At 41.4% G+C, this 14,233-nt stretch overlaps 1 protein-coding gene across 1 annotated transcript in view; it reads left to right on the forward strand.

Moving 5' to 3' along the window:
• The first annotated feature begins 202 nt into the window (after positions 1–202).
• Positions 203–14,233, forward strand: part of CHN2 (chimerin 2) — a 158,655-nt gene continuing 144,624 nt past the window's right edge. The window contains exon 1 of the mRNA XM_036406589.1: positions 203–341. Within this exon, the coding sequence (XP_036262482.1) occupies positions 293–341 (49 nt within the window). The 5' untranslated portion in view covers positions 203–292. The remainder of the gene's footprint in view (positions 342–14,233) is intronic.

Consider the following 14,233-nt stretch of genomic DNA (forward strand, 5'->3'; position numbering starts at 1 on the left):
CGTCACAAGGTAAGCCCTGCTCCCCAGGGCGGAGAGAGGCGCTGGAAGCGCCGCGGGGCCCTTTGCCTGACCTGCCGAGCGGCTTCGCCCAGCCCCGGAGAGCGGCCGGCAGCGGCTCGGCGGGTCGCCGCCGCCTCCTGCTCCCCGGCGGCGCGGGGAGCCGAGCGCGGGCTGCGGCGGCGGCTCGGCGCGGCGCGGCTCCGGCACTTTGCGATGGGCTGGCGGCAGCGGCGGCCGGACAGCAGCGGGGGCCGACGCGGGGCTCGCAGCTAAGGGGCGAGGAGGAGGGACCATGGCCGCATCCAGTAACTCCAGTTTGTCCGGCTCGTCGGTTTCCTCCGGTAAGTTTCTCCAGCGAGCGCCGCATTTCTCCCCTCCCTCCATTTTAGCAGGGAGCTACCTGTCTGCAGCGCCTCGCCGTCCCGCTCGCCCCGACCGCGCCGCAGGCGCGCCCCGAGCCCCGCCGGGCGCTCCCCCGGGGCTGCGATGCCCCTGCCCGGGGTCGGCTGTCCCTCAGGCGGCACCGAAAGGGGAAACCGGGACGGGGGAAGCGCGGCGGGGCCCGGTTCGCCTCCCCGCCTCCCTGCCGTGCCTTTGTGTGGGGTGAGGGAGAGGGGAGCCCCGCGCCCGGCTCCCTGTCCAGGGGAGCAGCATCCCTCCTGGCTCGGGAAGGGGCGCGCCCGCGGCCCCCGCGCCTCCGCGGCCGGCGCGGTGCCGGGAGCTCCCGGGAGCCGCGGGGCTTGGGGTGAGGAGGGCATTCAGAGACCAGCGCGCATCCTCTGCCGTGGTCCCCGCGGCACAGGACTGGCTCCGCATCGCGACCCGGCGCGTCGTGGTGCTCTGGGGCGGGCGGGGGTTGCCAAGCGTGCCACTTGGTGGGTGTTGTGGCACAAGTCGCGTTTTCAATACTCCTGCAGGACTGGGAACAATTAAATTCTCCATCCAGATTAAAAATGCTCCAGGTGACGGACTGCCCCAGGGTTTCGGCCGCGGGTGTGAGGCGCTAGTGCGTGCTCTGGGTTTTGGGGACGCCGGCTGGGAGGCGGTGCGGTGCGGCGCTCACGATGGGGGGCTGGCTGCGCTGCAGACCCGCAGGAGGGCAGAAAAGTTACGGTGCGTTTTTAACCCGGGCAGCCTGAAATTGAAAGCAGTGATACAAGAGTACCACTGCCTGCTGCTTAGCTCACGAGCAGTTACTGTAATATTTAAGTTATGAGAAATTGGCTGAGAGTAACATCCTGGCATTTCAGTGGGCTGAACGAGTAAATAGAAGCATGAACAACTTAAGGGTTCAAGGGACTTGTGACTCAGTGTTTTATTTGAGGTGCCAGACAGATTTTTAAGAGCATTTCTTAAACATAGCAGTATGTGCTGTGAACAGCAGACAAGCTTCTCTGACTATCAGTACAACTCTAGCAAAATATAAATAAATGTAAAGGCCAATAAGCAACTACATTTTTTAAAAGACAATGTATGTAACTTACACAACATATTCTATGCCACTGTTCCAGTGTTCAACACTTACAAACAGATCCAAAGAAGGAACTAGGTACTAAAAACATTTCTTAAATAGTTTTAACAAAAAAACACAAACATTGCAAGCCCTTATTGCCTCGACTCAAAAGCACCTGAACGAAGTAGGCATGAGAAATTCTGCCTTGTGTTCACATTCACAATGCAAGAGTTGCAAGACCAAAATGAAAATAAGCAAGAATACAGCCAACTTTATGGCTTATTTGTGGAGGTACTCATCTGGGCAATGCAGTTTTATTTTATGCATCATTTGTATATTTTTGCATCTAAGTTATGTGATAAAACCAGAAACAACTTTAAAAGCCCAGACTGGAACCTGTGACTCTCTTCCTTGGTGCTTTAACCATTAAGCTGCCGAAGCACGTCCCCAGCTTGGAGAAAGTGTGTAGCTCCCTTGCTCCATGAATCTCATGGTCTTTCTTGCATACTGCTCCAGTGTCTGTGGAAGGATACTGAATGCATCCCTCTGAATCCCTTCTAGCTTTGCTAAATCTGGAATTCAGGATCCTTCTTGTGAATTGAGAGATGTGCATGCCCTGCAGAGTTTGTTCAAATGCCTGAAATGCAGGGAAGAGTGGGAGTTCAGATACATCCTTGGTGTGAGCAGTTGATGTCATCCAACTCCAGGTGGCCTCCTGCTCATCAGGTACATCTAGTGCCAAAAATAACATCTAGCCAAGGAACTGAGATCTAGGCTTTAGCTGTACATCATAAAAAGATGCACATCAGGAGTTGACACATGACAGTACCCTGCTTTGTATGAAGCCCTTAGCTATGGCCTACAACGGTTTGTGGTTTGTCTTTTGTTTTGTGTTTTTGCAAGCGTGAGCACAGCTGAGCCTTGGCCCATGCCTGGGGCTCTTAGGTGCCACAGTAGTACAACTAATAAATACTGTCAAGTATTTATTTTATAAAGCAACTGAGTGACCTTGACTTTCATAACTTATGACCTTGGAATGGTTTTTGGTTTTGTTCCAATTTATTCAATCTATATTTCTTCTATGCATATACTAATCAGCAGCTAAATTTGCTGCAGCAGGATAAAGTTGCCAATGTTAGCAGACACACCATATCTGACTATGTGCAGCTGTATTCTGGCTGTCTGTGGTTTAAGTTCTCAGAACTCAGCAAGTCTTACAGCATTCTGTTTACATGGTCTAAACAAACAGTCTTGCCTTAAAACTCAGTTTGGTAGAATTTATATGTATGCTTAACATGCCAATATGAAGATTTCTAAATAGTGTAATTATTTCTATTCCACAGAAGAGGGAAGGCTATACTACCACAGTAGAATACTAACACAAAAAGGAAGTGAATTTTGAGGTTGATAGCAGAATACCATGCTGCAGAACTCAGCTCTACCACTACTTACTGATGCTGCCAGAGCTCGATAATGTGTTACTACAAGTGACCATTTGTTATGTAGCATTTCTTCTTCAATTCCTGCCAATTTGTGTCAATGAAAAAGTTCAACAGTTCAAATATATTTATTGTGAGGAAGCTGCCCAAGAACTTTATGGTGTAGATATTCTACTTGCTCACTTATATTTCTGTAAATGTACAAGTGGGATTTATAGTCTTCACCTAATCTTGTGTCTGCATTAAAGGTGAGAATCTGGTTATGTTCTGGAGTGGTTATTTATAAGCACTACTGCCCAGTGTCATGGCAGGGTGTTGAGCTGTAGCTGTTGTACAGATGGGGAGCTAAGATGCATGGAGGGCTATGACTTCAACTATCCACTGGTAGTAAAGCAAATATTCATACTTAGGAGGCTGTTGCTCCTTTGATTTCACAGCTGGAGGACCAGTCCCTCCTTCAGAGCTTGTGTCTGTGGTCTGTTTGCTCATCTCAAGAGCCACTGTGAGGCTGCTAATTATAGGTTCAATAATATTAGGTTCTTGTTACAGGCCCCATCTGACAGAGGCCTATGAAGGACTTTTTTCAGTAAGCTGGCACTCACGGGTAACAAAATCTACAGGAGAGCCATGGGTATTTATATTGTATTTCTTTATATATCATTTCTTCAAGCTCTCTACTTTTGGTAACAGAACTTAAGCTGCCCTGACTACCAGCTGTTGTATTTGAGGTGGCTGGGGGAGAAAGAAGGGTAATATTCCGAGGGAAGAAGGGAGCATGGTAAGCAATTACATTAAGTATTCTTTTTTAGACCTTAGATAAATCTGGACTTGGTATAAAAAGCTGATATTATAATTACTTCCACTGGGAATTCCACTTTACCTTCCTGTAATCTCTTCTTTAACACATACCCAGGTGATCTATTAGCTGTATTCACTGCAAACCCCTAAATTTTGCTTTTCTCCCTAAATGAAGCGCTGACTTAACTGCAAGCAGCATCTTTTCTCTCTCTCCTATCCTCTAAAGAAAATTGTGCATGTTTTTATGCTTTCCTTCATGTTGCAGTCTCCTTAAAATACACATTCCTTTGCCAGTGCCCATCTTAGTATTGATCCTTATTCTCACTCATTATAATCTTTCTTTTTAAAAACTTCTTTGCTCTTACTGAAACTTCTCAGCTTTTTCCTGGCAAACAATCCACCTCTCTCACTTTGTCACTAGCTGCCTCCAGTTTCCTCCACCCAGTAGCCAAATACTGATTATACAGAACTGATGAATTTGAGACTCGACTTTCTGGAATGTAAATAGAAGCTTGAGTGAAGAGACCTTTGTGGCTGTGCCTGCTTTGCTTCTCAAAGAAGTAAGAAATGCAGCATGTTTCCCACCTAGGCTCAGTGCAGTGGGATTTCTAGGCCCTGTACTTCTTCGTGCAGTTATGCCATCCAAAGTTAGTACAATGTGGCCATAAATGCCAGCTGGCTTTTAAAGCTGCCATTCTGCTTGAGAGGTCTTGTGCCAGATACCCTCCCTGTGGCAGGTGGATTGGTTGGATGGCTTGGGCTGTCTGTCAGGGAAGGGTCCACACTGAAGGTAAATGCAAATACAAGCTTGATAAATGATAAGGTGTAATCAGGCTTCCTCCAGCAGCAGGACCCAGAGTGTGCCAAAACCTTTGCATGAGCCTGAGCTTGTGCTGTGAGAGTGGCAACACTGCAGGAATTCAGGTGAGAACCCAAGGCAAATATGTAAATGTACATGCCAGTGTACCCAGTATTTTGTTTCTTCTTTGAGCTCCAAAGACAAGTTTGCAGGTGTTAGGCTGAAAGGATAGCTCAGCACCTTTCTGCTTCCCATCTGAACTGGTGCTTCTTCTTGTGCTGTCAGCATTTTGAGTAGTACCTGTCAGTAGAGCAGGTGATGGAGTTAAAACACAAAGGCAAGCTTTCTGCTACAGGCCAAGAAGGGCTTGTGTGTTTTGTCAGGGCATTTTTACTTTTCAACTGGGTCCGCTGCTCTAATGAAAGATAGCTGCTTCTCCCCTCAGTCCCCTCTTTTTTCAAACTCAAATATTGTATAGAAGACTTACAAAGTAAAGTCACTGATTATTAATGTTTTTTTTCTTTTTAATTGAAAATGAAACATTTTTCTGTCCCCAAGCTCAGTGGAAAAGGCCTTTAAGTATCATTTAAGAACTGATCCTTATTAATTAATAATTAATGTTGTGGTTCATAAACTAATACTTGCAATAAATTGAAAGGCAACAAATTGTTAGGTTTTTTAAAATAAATGAGCATGACTTGTTTAAAGAAAGCATAGTTCTCCACTGTGGGGTTTTACACACCCTCTACTTTTTGAGAAGGATTAAAAAATGCTTATCAAGGGAAGAAAAATCTTTGATGGTTCTAGTGACTTAACAAGGTCAAAATAAAATATTAAAGGCTCATGACTCTCTGGGGGTCATGAAGGTGCTATGATGTGAAATAGGCAGATATATTATAAAAATGAAAGTCAACATGGACCGATTTTAATTAAGATGCAAGCAAGTGGGAAGAAATGAAATTACTATTGTACAGAGATTCAGAGAGATTCTAATTGGGAAAAAGATTAGTAAATGAAAATAGATGTTTATTCTTAATGATTTAATAGAAATAGTGTTGTGAAACTGGCACATGAAAGCTATTGAAATCATGCTGTCATTATGCTGATAAGGTGCTGCTTTTGATTTTTAAAAGGGCAATAATGTTGTTTTTTTTATTTCTGTTCCTCATGCCAAGCTTCTGCTGGCCAGGGTGTTCTTGCTCTAAATTAAAGCTAAAATCTTTTGTATCTGATGATTACAAAGAACTCACCATTCTTATTAAAAATAATAAAAATTCAAAAAGGAAAAATGCCATAGTACTCCATTCTGATGTAGTTATTGATTCAACAGTTAGTTACTGACCATGTAGGCTGTAATTATTGAGAATAAAATAGCCTGGAAACTGGTACAATGCATGTCTACTTCACAATTCAGCTTATAAACACACATGCTCTGTAAAGCAAAAGTCTTGTTCTTAGGGATCTGCCTGTCTCACAGACATATGTGGAGGATCAGGTGAACAGTCTTTCACGCTGTCATGCTGGTGACCTTTTTGGACATCCGTTCCATTGGAGCTCTTGCCTCCTGTCTGATGGTTCTAAGGAAGCTTACATTTGCCAAATGCTGAGTGACTGTAGGCAGGAATATTTTTACAGTGGTGAATGTCATAATGAGATCTCTTGTATTCCTATGTCCATAATGTTTTACATGTCTGAAATCATAATGATTTGGCTACTGTGGTACATAGGCAAGTCCTAAACCTGGGGTTTTAGACAAAAAAATAAAACCTTTCTTCAAAGTTGATTTGTTTATATACATACCTTCGGCTAAAGGGCAGCACTGGCTGGATTGGCCTCACTTACAGCATTGAATGCTGGCAGAAGCTGTTCCCATGCTGAGGAGCCAGTCTGTTGTCACTCCTTCTCCCAAAGGAAGAGATACTGAGGAGATTAAATATTTGGAGAACTCTGTGTTAGGGAATGGCGCATTTATATTGTACGAAAAACTTTTGTTGCAGGGAAATGTAGCAGGATTTATACAAGAAGCTACAAATCTGAAATTCTATAAATATCACATCTTTTACAGGTGTAGTCACAGTTTGTCTAAGAATTATACAGTATCCAGTGTAAATGTATAGTTTTAACTGCTATGAATAATGACCCATTCTTGCTGTCTTTTTCTGACCTTTGATTATGAGAATGTAAATTTGAATGTTGCATTTGGAGGTGGTTATTACCAACTATGAATCATGCAGAATTCAGCAATAATTGTTTCATCACCCTGTTTCACTCAGCAATAGTCTAAATCCTAGGGCTGGAGGGTGAGTGTATCCCTGCAGAAGGGAACTGATGTTGCAATAGTGCTCTCATAACATTAACACACTTCAAAGTTAGCCAGTGAAACTTGACAGTGCAGGCTGATGTACTTGGTAAGGTAAGGAGAGGTTAAAGAGTTTTTAAAATTCAGAAGAATACACAAGTATCACATGCCTTGCTTCTGGTATTATTGATCAAGGTCATCACAAAAGAATCAGTTCAGTAAATATGATATCTGTTCTGAGGATATCTTTATCAGGCAGTCCAATTCCATGGAGACAAGGTGTTTCCAGTGTGGTGCTATTACTGACAGTGTAGAAAGTACTAGGTGGGGACTGTCTTATCATCACTAAATCACGTGTCACCTGCCGTGACCTGTGTGTCAAGTCACATTTCTCAGTTTCTTCTCACAAGCTTGTCATGTAGCTATTCCTCTCCTTCCTTCTCTTCTTCTTGTTGGCTGCTTAAACATCACTTGTAGCTTTTAGATGAAGTGGTGTGTTTGTGGTGTTACAATTTATATTTCATCACGGAACAAAAATGGATGTTAGGAGAGATGGAGACCTCAGTTTGCAAATGCGGCTCAGTTGTTGAGCAGATGTTTAATTGCTAAAAATTTGTCTTATCTTGACAGATCAATTGGTTCAATGTTTGGCTTTGTGTCTGGCAAGGAAGAAAAATGGCAAGTACACATCATGTAAAGGTATAGGGGGCACAGCCTTAGCAAAGGCAGGCAGAAGTTCCCTGGAATTAGTTTTCTCCAGCAGTGTGCCAGAGGATGCATGCTGTGGTCAAAAGCAAAAGAAGCCTAAGAGCTCTTTCAGCATTAAGTTTGCCATCAAAAGTCATGGATATTGCTGTCACATTTTTCTGCTGTCTGAAGCTGCCCTGATTCCACCTTAATTTCCCAATAAACTAAATCAGATTGCCTCAAAGGAAAGAGGAAAGGATGGGGGGATCATGAGAGACCCAGACTCTTCATTTTGTGAGAGACACATAAAATTCTCAATTCTCAGCTTCTCCAAGGCATTGGATTGGTTGCTGTTAAAGCCAGTTGAGTGGCACTTTTTGTGTGGCTGAACCCTACCTTTCTGTGCATGTAGCACCTGTGATATTTTGACACATTCCACAGTGCCATAGCTGCACAGGCAGTGTCAGCCCTTGTGTGTCCCATTTTTAAGCAGTTACGGTGTGTGAAAGCATGAATAAATTAATAGCAAACCATATCCTCTCCTGGTGTTGAGGATTAGGCACTGCCTAGAGCAGACACATAACTGTGGACCTCTTTGGTATGGAAAATTAGAGATTCTGGTGGCTGACCTGGGCTGTTAGCACATTTAGATAACTTTGCAGGAGAAAGATCCATCTACTGCTGATAAGCACAATGATAGCAGCCCTGCCTGAAGTCCCTGAGCTGTATGTGAGCTGGGAAGCTGGTGAAATATGTACGCTATAAAGCTGCTGTATTCTTTAACACTTCCTTATGTATCCGCTGATAGTCACTGTGGGAGATAATCTACTGATCTGACCTGTCACTGCCGTTCTTATCTGTCAGGCTGGTGGAGTTACTGCTGCTGAGTCAGCACACCTTTACTTCTAGTCCTGAGTTCTAAAGCCAAGGGCTCCTAAAAGAGGGGAAAAATTGGGGGCAGGTTTAAAATACGAAATGCTGACGTTATGTTTTGCAGGTTAAAAACAAAACCAAAACCTGCACCTGTGTTACAAGGAGACCTGATAGGAAAATCTTACTAATCATTTGCTGTGCTGAAAAGTATATAAATTTGTCTCAAGCTCCTTTCTTTTTTGATTGAAAGGCTTTTTCCCTCTTCTCCTTCGCCTTGTGAATACATGAACCAGATGGATTTATGATCCAGCTACAGCTGGATCACATTTCATTCTTACTGATTCCAAAATTAAGGCTAGCAATTAATGAACTTTCAAGAACTAGAACAGAATTTTTCATATACTGTTCCTCAAAGCTCCAAGATTTAGGGCTTGACAAGAAAGCTTAATGTTGCAATCAAATTTTTGTAATTCACAGAAGTGTAATAAAGCTAAACAAGTTATTTGTAGAAGATTTGGTTTGTCAATGAAAAACCCTTTATGAAGACAAGGTGTTAAGTCTTGACCCTTCAAGCTGCTTGGTCCCTTCTGTTCCCACTTCACTGAGTTAGTAAATCAGCAGCTACTGGATGCGATAGCTGCTTTTCTGAGTATCTTTATGCAGTTTCCATTAAAGTAGCATCTGCTGTTAGCACGGGACAAATTATTATAAGCTATGTGGTAAAACTCCCCTCATCCAAGCACATAACTTATTTAATATTAAATTTATTTATTTTATATATATATATATATATATATATATAAAACACATCTGTTCATTGGTGATGTATTTCCAAGGATTATGTACAAGGTCTGAATTATATGTAATTTCTATAAATACCTGCTTCTTGAGGGAGCATACTCTCCATAACTCCTGACTTTCTGCCAGGTAAACCACGATGATGAACAGCTTTTAGTGTCATGATGTGATAGCTCTCTATTTGTTTTATTTTGCAACCTGAGGCATGTGGTTAGAATGTTTCATGTTGACAAATGTATTTACTGAAAGAATATTGAACCCTTTGAGGTCTTAAAAAAAAATTGATCAACAAATTTCAATTCTAAGATTCCTCATGCTCCTTCATCTCTAGTTTATTGGTGTATGTTGGAAATTTTGCTCAAGTTTAGAGATAACTATAAATAATGAAATAGAGCTGACTGTCATGAATGAAATTTAAGGCTGGAAGATATATTAAGCCATGGAAATAGCAATTGACAGGCGTGCTTTTTTCTCCTGTTCCATTATGACACTAAAACCAGCATTAAATCAGTAAACCATTGAAAAATAAAGTTAGATAAGGAGGATGGAGGTAAGAGATGTTATACTGGTGAGTATTCACAAAGTTATGTAGACAAAAAGAAAATTAGATGTTTTTAATTTGGTTGTACAGAAAGAAGAATCAGGATCCTGAACTCTCTTTACAAAACAGGTTGCTGTATCAGCCCATATTATTTACCAGGGTGGAAATGTATGGGTTTCTTATGTAGAATTGCTGGTCATTTTGGTAGTGGATGAGTGCACTAAGCATGGGAGAGAGAAAGCCTGATAGAAAATGTTGAATGCTGCGTTCAGGCCTTACCTGGTGTTTCTGAGTGAGTGCATAAACCGATGAGCTCTAAGGCATAGAATCAGTCCCTGGCCACAAAAACTTAAGTTGCAGCCCCTTTTCCTCCATCTGAACCAACAGGTGACTGTCAAAGTGAAGAATTATCCTGTGCTGTGGTGGCATTTTTGGTACACGTGATACAATAGCATTTATATGGTGCAAAGTTTCAGGGTTTTATGGAACTCTCCAAGAGCTGCATTTCCATCCACATGGTGCCTGGAGTGACCATCTGGTGGCTTTCCCTATCGCAGTTTGGGTGATTTCTCCTGCAATGTGAAGAAGTATTGTGAATACATGAGGGTTTCTGGGCATGCTGTTGGGTAGCAAGGCTGGCTAGCACTTTTGCACAGTGCTAAACAGTTGTTTTATTTCCTTTCAGAATTGATGGATTAGTTCCTTCAATAAGCTCCAAGAAAGAAAACCCATGAAACTCTCCTCCCAAAGCCATTAAATTGCCTTATACCATTGATTTTAAAAGTAAATCTGAAGAAATGAAGTTTAAGTGCAAAACCAGAGTTAAGTGTATTATTTTTAATGATTAATGTAGCAGTAAATCTTTAAGCACTGGCAACTTAAGAAATCAACACATTTCCTCTAGCACTACAAAATATGGCAAATGTGTACAGGTTATATATGGGCTTGTTTGCACATGAAAGCTATTTTCAAAAAAAAGATTGTAAGAGCTATACTGAAAAAAAATTTCAGACATGGAAATATTATGGAATAGTTATTCTGGAACAGCTATTCGTGAACATTGTTCAGTTATGTTATAGTAATGTAGATCATTGACTTAAAAGGTGTAGAAATACAGCATTAATTATACTCATTCATTGAGTAACACTAAGCTTCTCATCTTTCATTTTCCTTTCTGCTGGATATATTCTTGGAAGCTCACTGCTCCCTTTCTTCAGAGACAGAATGCATTCCTGGCATCAGAAATTTAAAACTGAACCTACCATTTTCAAGGGTTTTTTCCTCTTTTTATTTAGTTTTGTGTTGTTTAGCCCAAGAGCTGATCACATGATGGTTTAACTATTAAAGGATGAAACGGAGATAAAGATGATTAATTTCAGAGTAAAAGCTTGCTAAACAAAACAGGTTAGAATTGCTCATAGGCATGTGAGAGGTGCAGTCAGGGCTGGAGGTCTACTTCGCTGAATGTTGTTGAACAGGCTATTATAATCACTACTGTATCATTTATGCTGACAATACACTTATATAGAAATCAGGTGAAAAAGCCACAGAGAAGTTGGTAACTGTATAAATATAGAATAAATGCCTCTTGGGGGAACAAAAATCTTGCAATTTGAAAAATGCTAGGAGCATGAGGGTAAGTGTGTGTAAACTACAGTCGAAATGGTGAGGAACTGGCACCATTTTTGCTAATGACATGTATCAAAACGTGTATGTGATGTTTAAGAAGCTAAAAGGAATGAGAATGTTTAGGAAAATGCAGAAATTTGCTCCCTGCCCCCCACGAGCCATTTCTCCTTTAATTCTGTTAACCGAGAAGAAGGAGGCACATTTTCTCTAAAGAGTCACTGCAGAGAACTTTGGCTTGTGGAAAACCTTTTTTGTCTTGTGTTTGTTTTAGATCCTTTGATCTCTTTTGGTTTGATGAGTGTGTGTCATCACTTGGTGTTACAATTGCTTCCTCTTGCTCAGATGTGACAGTAATAAATACATTCACTGAAAAGTGTAACTTAAAATTTATATTATTCACAGTTATTGGCAAGTACTGTAGCATAAGTGATGAAAATGAGGGAGAGTCTGGTTCAGGTTGATTTTTTTAAAAAGAATTTATTTGACTTATCAATATGCATAATAAGCTTTTGAAAATAGACTTTTCAAAAATTAAGTAAGAAAAAACTCAATATAAAATGATTGTAAGTGTAATTGAGTAGTGTAATTTACTTTCACTTTACAGGAAAAGGCTTTCAGCTCCACCTCTTAAGCAGCTTTAGAAAATGGCACACTGACTCCTGGCAGTAGCGTATTGATTGAAAGTGTCCAAAGCATCTAGAAAGCATAAATGTACATAGATTTGTCTGAAATGGATGTGTTTTATAAAAGAAAACTCCATCACTGTCTAGGATTTGTAGGAAGTATATTAACTTCAAAAGTACCGGAAATACTATAATATATAATTAAAAGCTTGGTAACAGCAGGATTTCTTTAAAAACTCTTTTTTTCACCACCCTGTAAATACTTAACTAATCTTCACAGCACCTGTTTCACAACTGGGAAGAAATTAGGCAGAAAAATGGAACCACTCAGCTACTATCATGAATAAAATTAAAGTCTAAATAGAAAAAAAATAGAAGATTCATCAGGAAACATTCTTTGTTCATCAGCAAATGCATTGCAGTCCCTCCTCAGACCTCATTGGGAACTTGACCTCATATAAAGGATGTATTTTTTCCCCCCTTCATATCATTTACCTTGTTTTGGTTTTGTGTAATAGTGTGTCCTAGTTTGTCTTATACATTTTTGGTTCTTTTTATCAAATCCATTTACAACATGTTTTGTGTCAGTAAGGTTTAGATAGATTTCTTTTTGTTTACTCCTCCTTTCTCACATGTACTGTCTTCCCCCAGATGAAAAGCCCTTCTATGCTTAGGCTTGGGGTTAGGTAGATTTATGCTTAAAGCAGTTAAGTAACTGCAAGAGATGTCAATCACATGAACAGTGTTATACTGGATTTATGTTCTAGCAGTTACTTAGTCTGATGCTGACTTTCCACATCCTTGATGATCAGACTGTTCCAGAGTAAACATTTCAGAACAGATTTATTCACTGCTACGTACTTAAGGAAGTTGGTGCTGTTCATTTCTGGGGCTGTGGAGCACCATTTGGAATAGCAGCTGCTGAGGTAGCGATTTGGACATGTCCCCTACCATCCCTGAAAGGAGAAACATCGTGGGCGCACAAAACCTTTCCAAAATATCAACGACATGCAAGCCTGAAAGCATTTGCATATTTTAGTTTAACAGATTTTTTTCCCCACCATGAATATGTTTATCTTGCTTGCAGATACTGAGTCTGTTTGTGAGATGTCAAGCAGGAATGACTTCAGGACTTTTTGTATATCTAGAGCTCCCATAAGCTCAAGAGCAAGGGCTTTTTCTTTCTGATTACCTGCCAGGTTGTGACAAAATTAAAGAAATATGATCTTATGGGTAAGACTTAGGAGTCAGCTCAGTTTACTGTATCCTGTGATTTATTGGAGCCTGCAGTCCATGTAATGAGAGATGCCAGCTCTCATTTGAGGGAACTCTAGGAAAGAATGAGAAGCTCATCTTCAGGCCTGTACCAAATTTCTGAAATTTGCTGAAAAGAAAAGAGCTTTGTAGTGAGGTTATTACTTGAAACCAAACCTAATTTTAAACCAGCCTGTCTTCATCCCACTGCTCCTCCAAAAACATCCAGACCTTCACCCTTCTGTCTAGTAAACACACCAGTGTTTACAATCTGTAATCCTAAGGGACCAGACCTTGGAGACAATCAGCTGGGTCCTTCCATCAGAGATTCTGCCTCTGCGTGTTCTATGAGAAGTTCTAGCAGTTGACCTGTCAGAGCAGTGTTCAGTTCCTGGCAGTGAAAAGGGAATCAAAACAGATCTGCTACTAAATATCTGAATCTGTACTGCTACTGTGGGGTTTATATTGTCAGGGGTATATTTCTTTTGGACAGGCTCAGTAAGAGAATATAAAAATCAGCCTTACAGTGGTACAAGTATGAGGAGACTTTCTCTAACCCTCTGCAGAACTTTGTCAAAATGTCTTGCTCATGCTGGTCCTTGCTCTTCCTACCTTTGGAAATAGTAGAATAAATGTATGAGAAGGCAGGTGAGCCGAAAAAGTATGAAGGGGGACAAACATATTTCCTGTAAGATGACTTTGTCTCCATTCTGTTTTCCCTGTTCTGGGTCCCTTTGCAGGATATTAGGCCATGCTGGGCAGCTGGCTGTAGCACAGCAGCCAGAACAGCCACTAGAGCTTGTTTGTGTAGGAAGAGCTGCAGCAGTGGCCACAGGCTCAGCTGCAGTTCCGTGTCCTCCTGCCACCTGCACCACCAGCCAGTGCTGCATAAGGATAGGGAAAATGCATGTAGTAAACTCCTGCAGGATATTCCACTGGCACCCAGAAATCTGTGGCTTGGGAACTTCCTGAGACAAAAAGCTGGGTTCTGAAGCTTAATATATATTTTTTATTCTTGTATTTGATGTCATGAATTTGGT

This window comes from Molothrus ater, chromosome 1 (genome assembly GCF_012460135.2).
Source record: "Molothrus ater isolate BHLD 08-10-18 breed brown headed cowbird chromosome 1, BPBGC_Mater_1.1, whole genome shotgun sequence".
NCBI lineage: Eukaryota > Metazoa > Chordata > Aves > Passeriformes > Icteridae > Molothrus > Molothrus ater.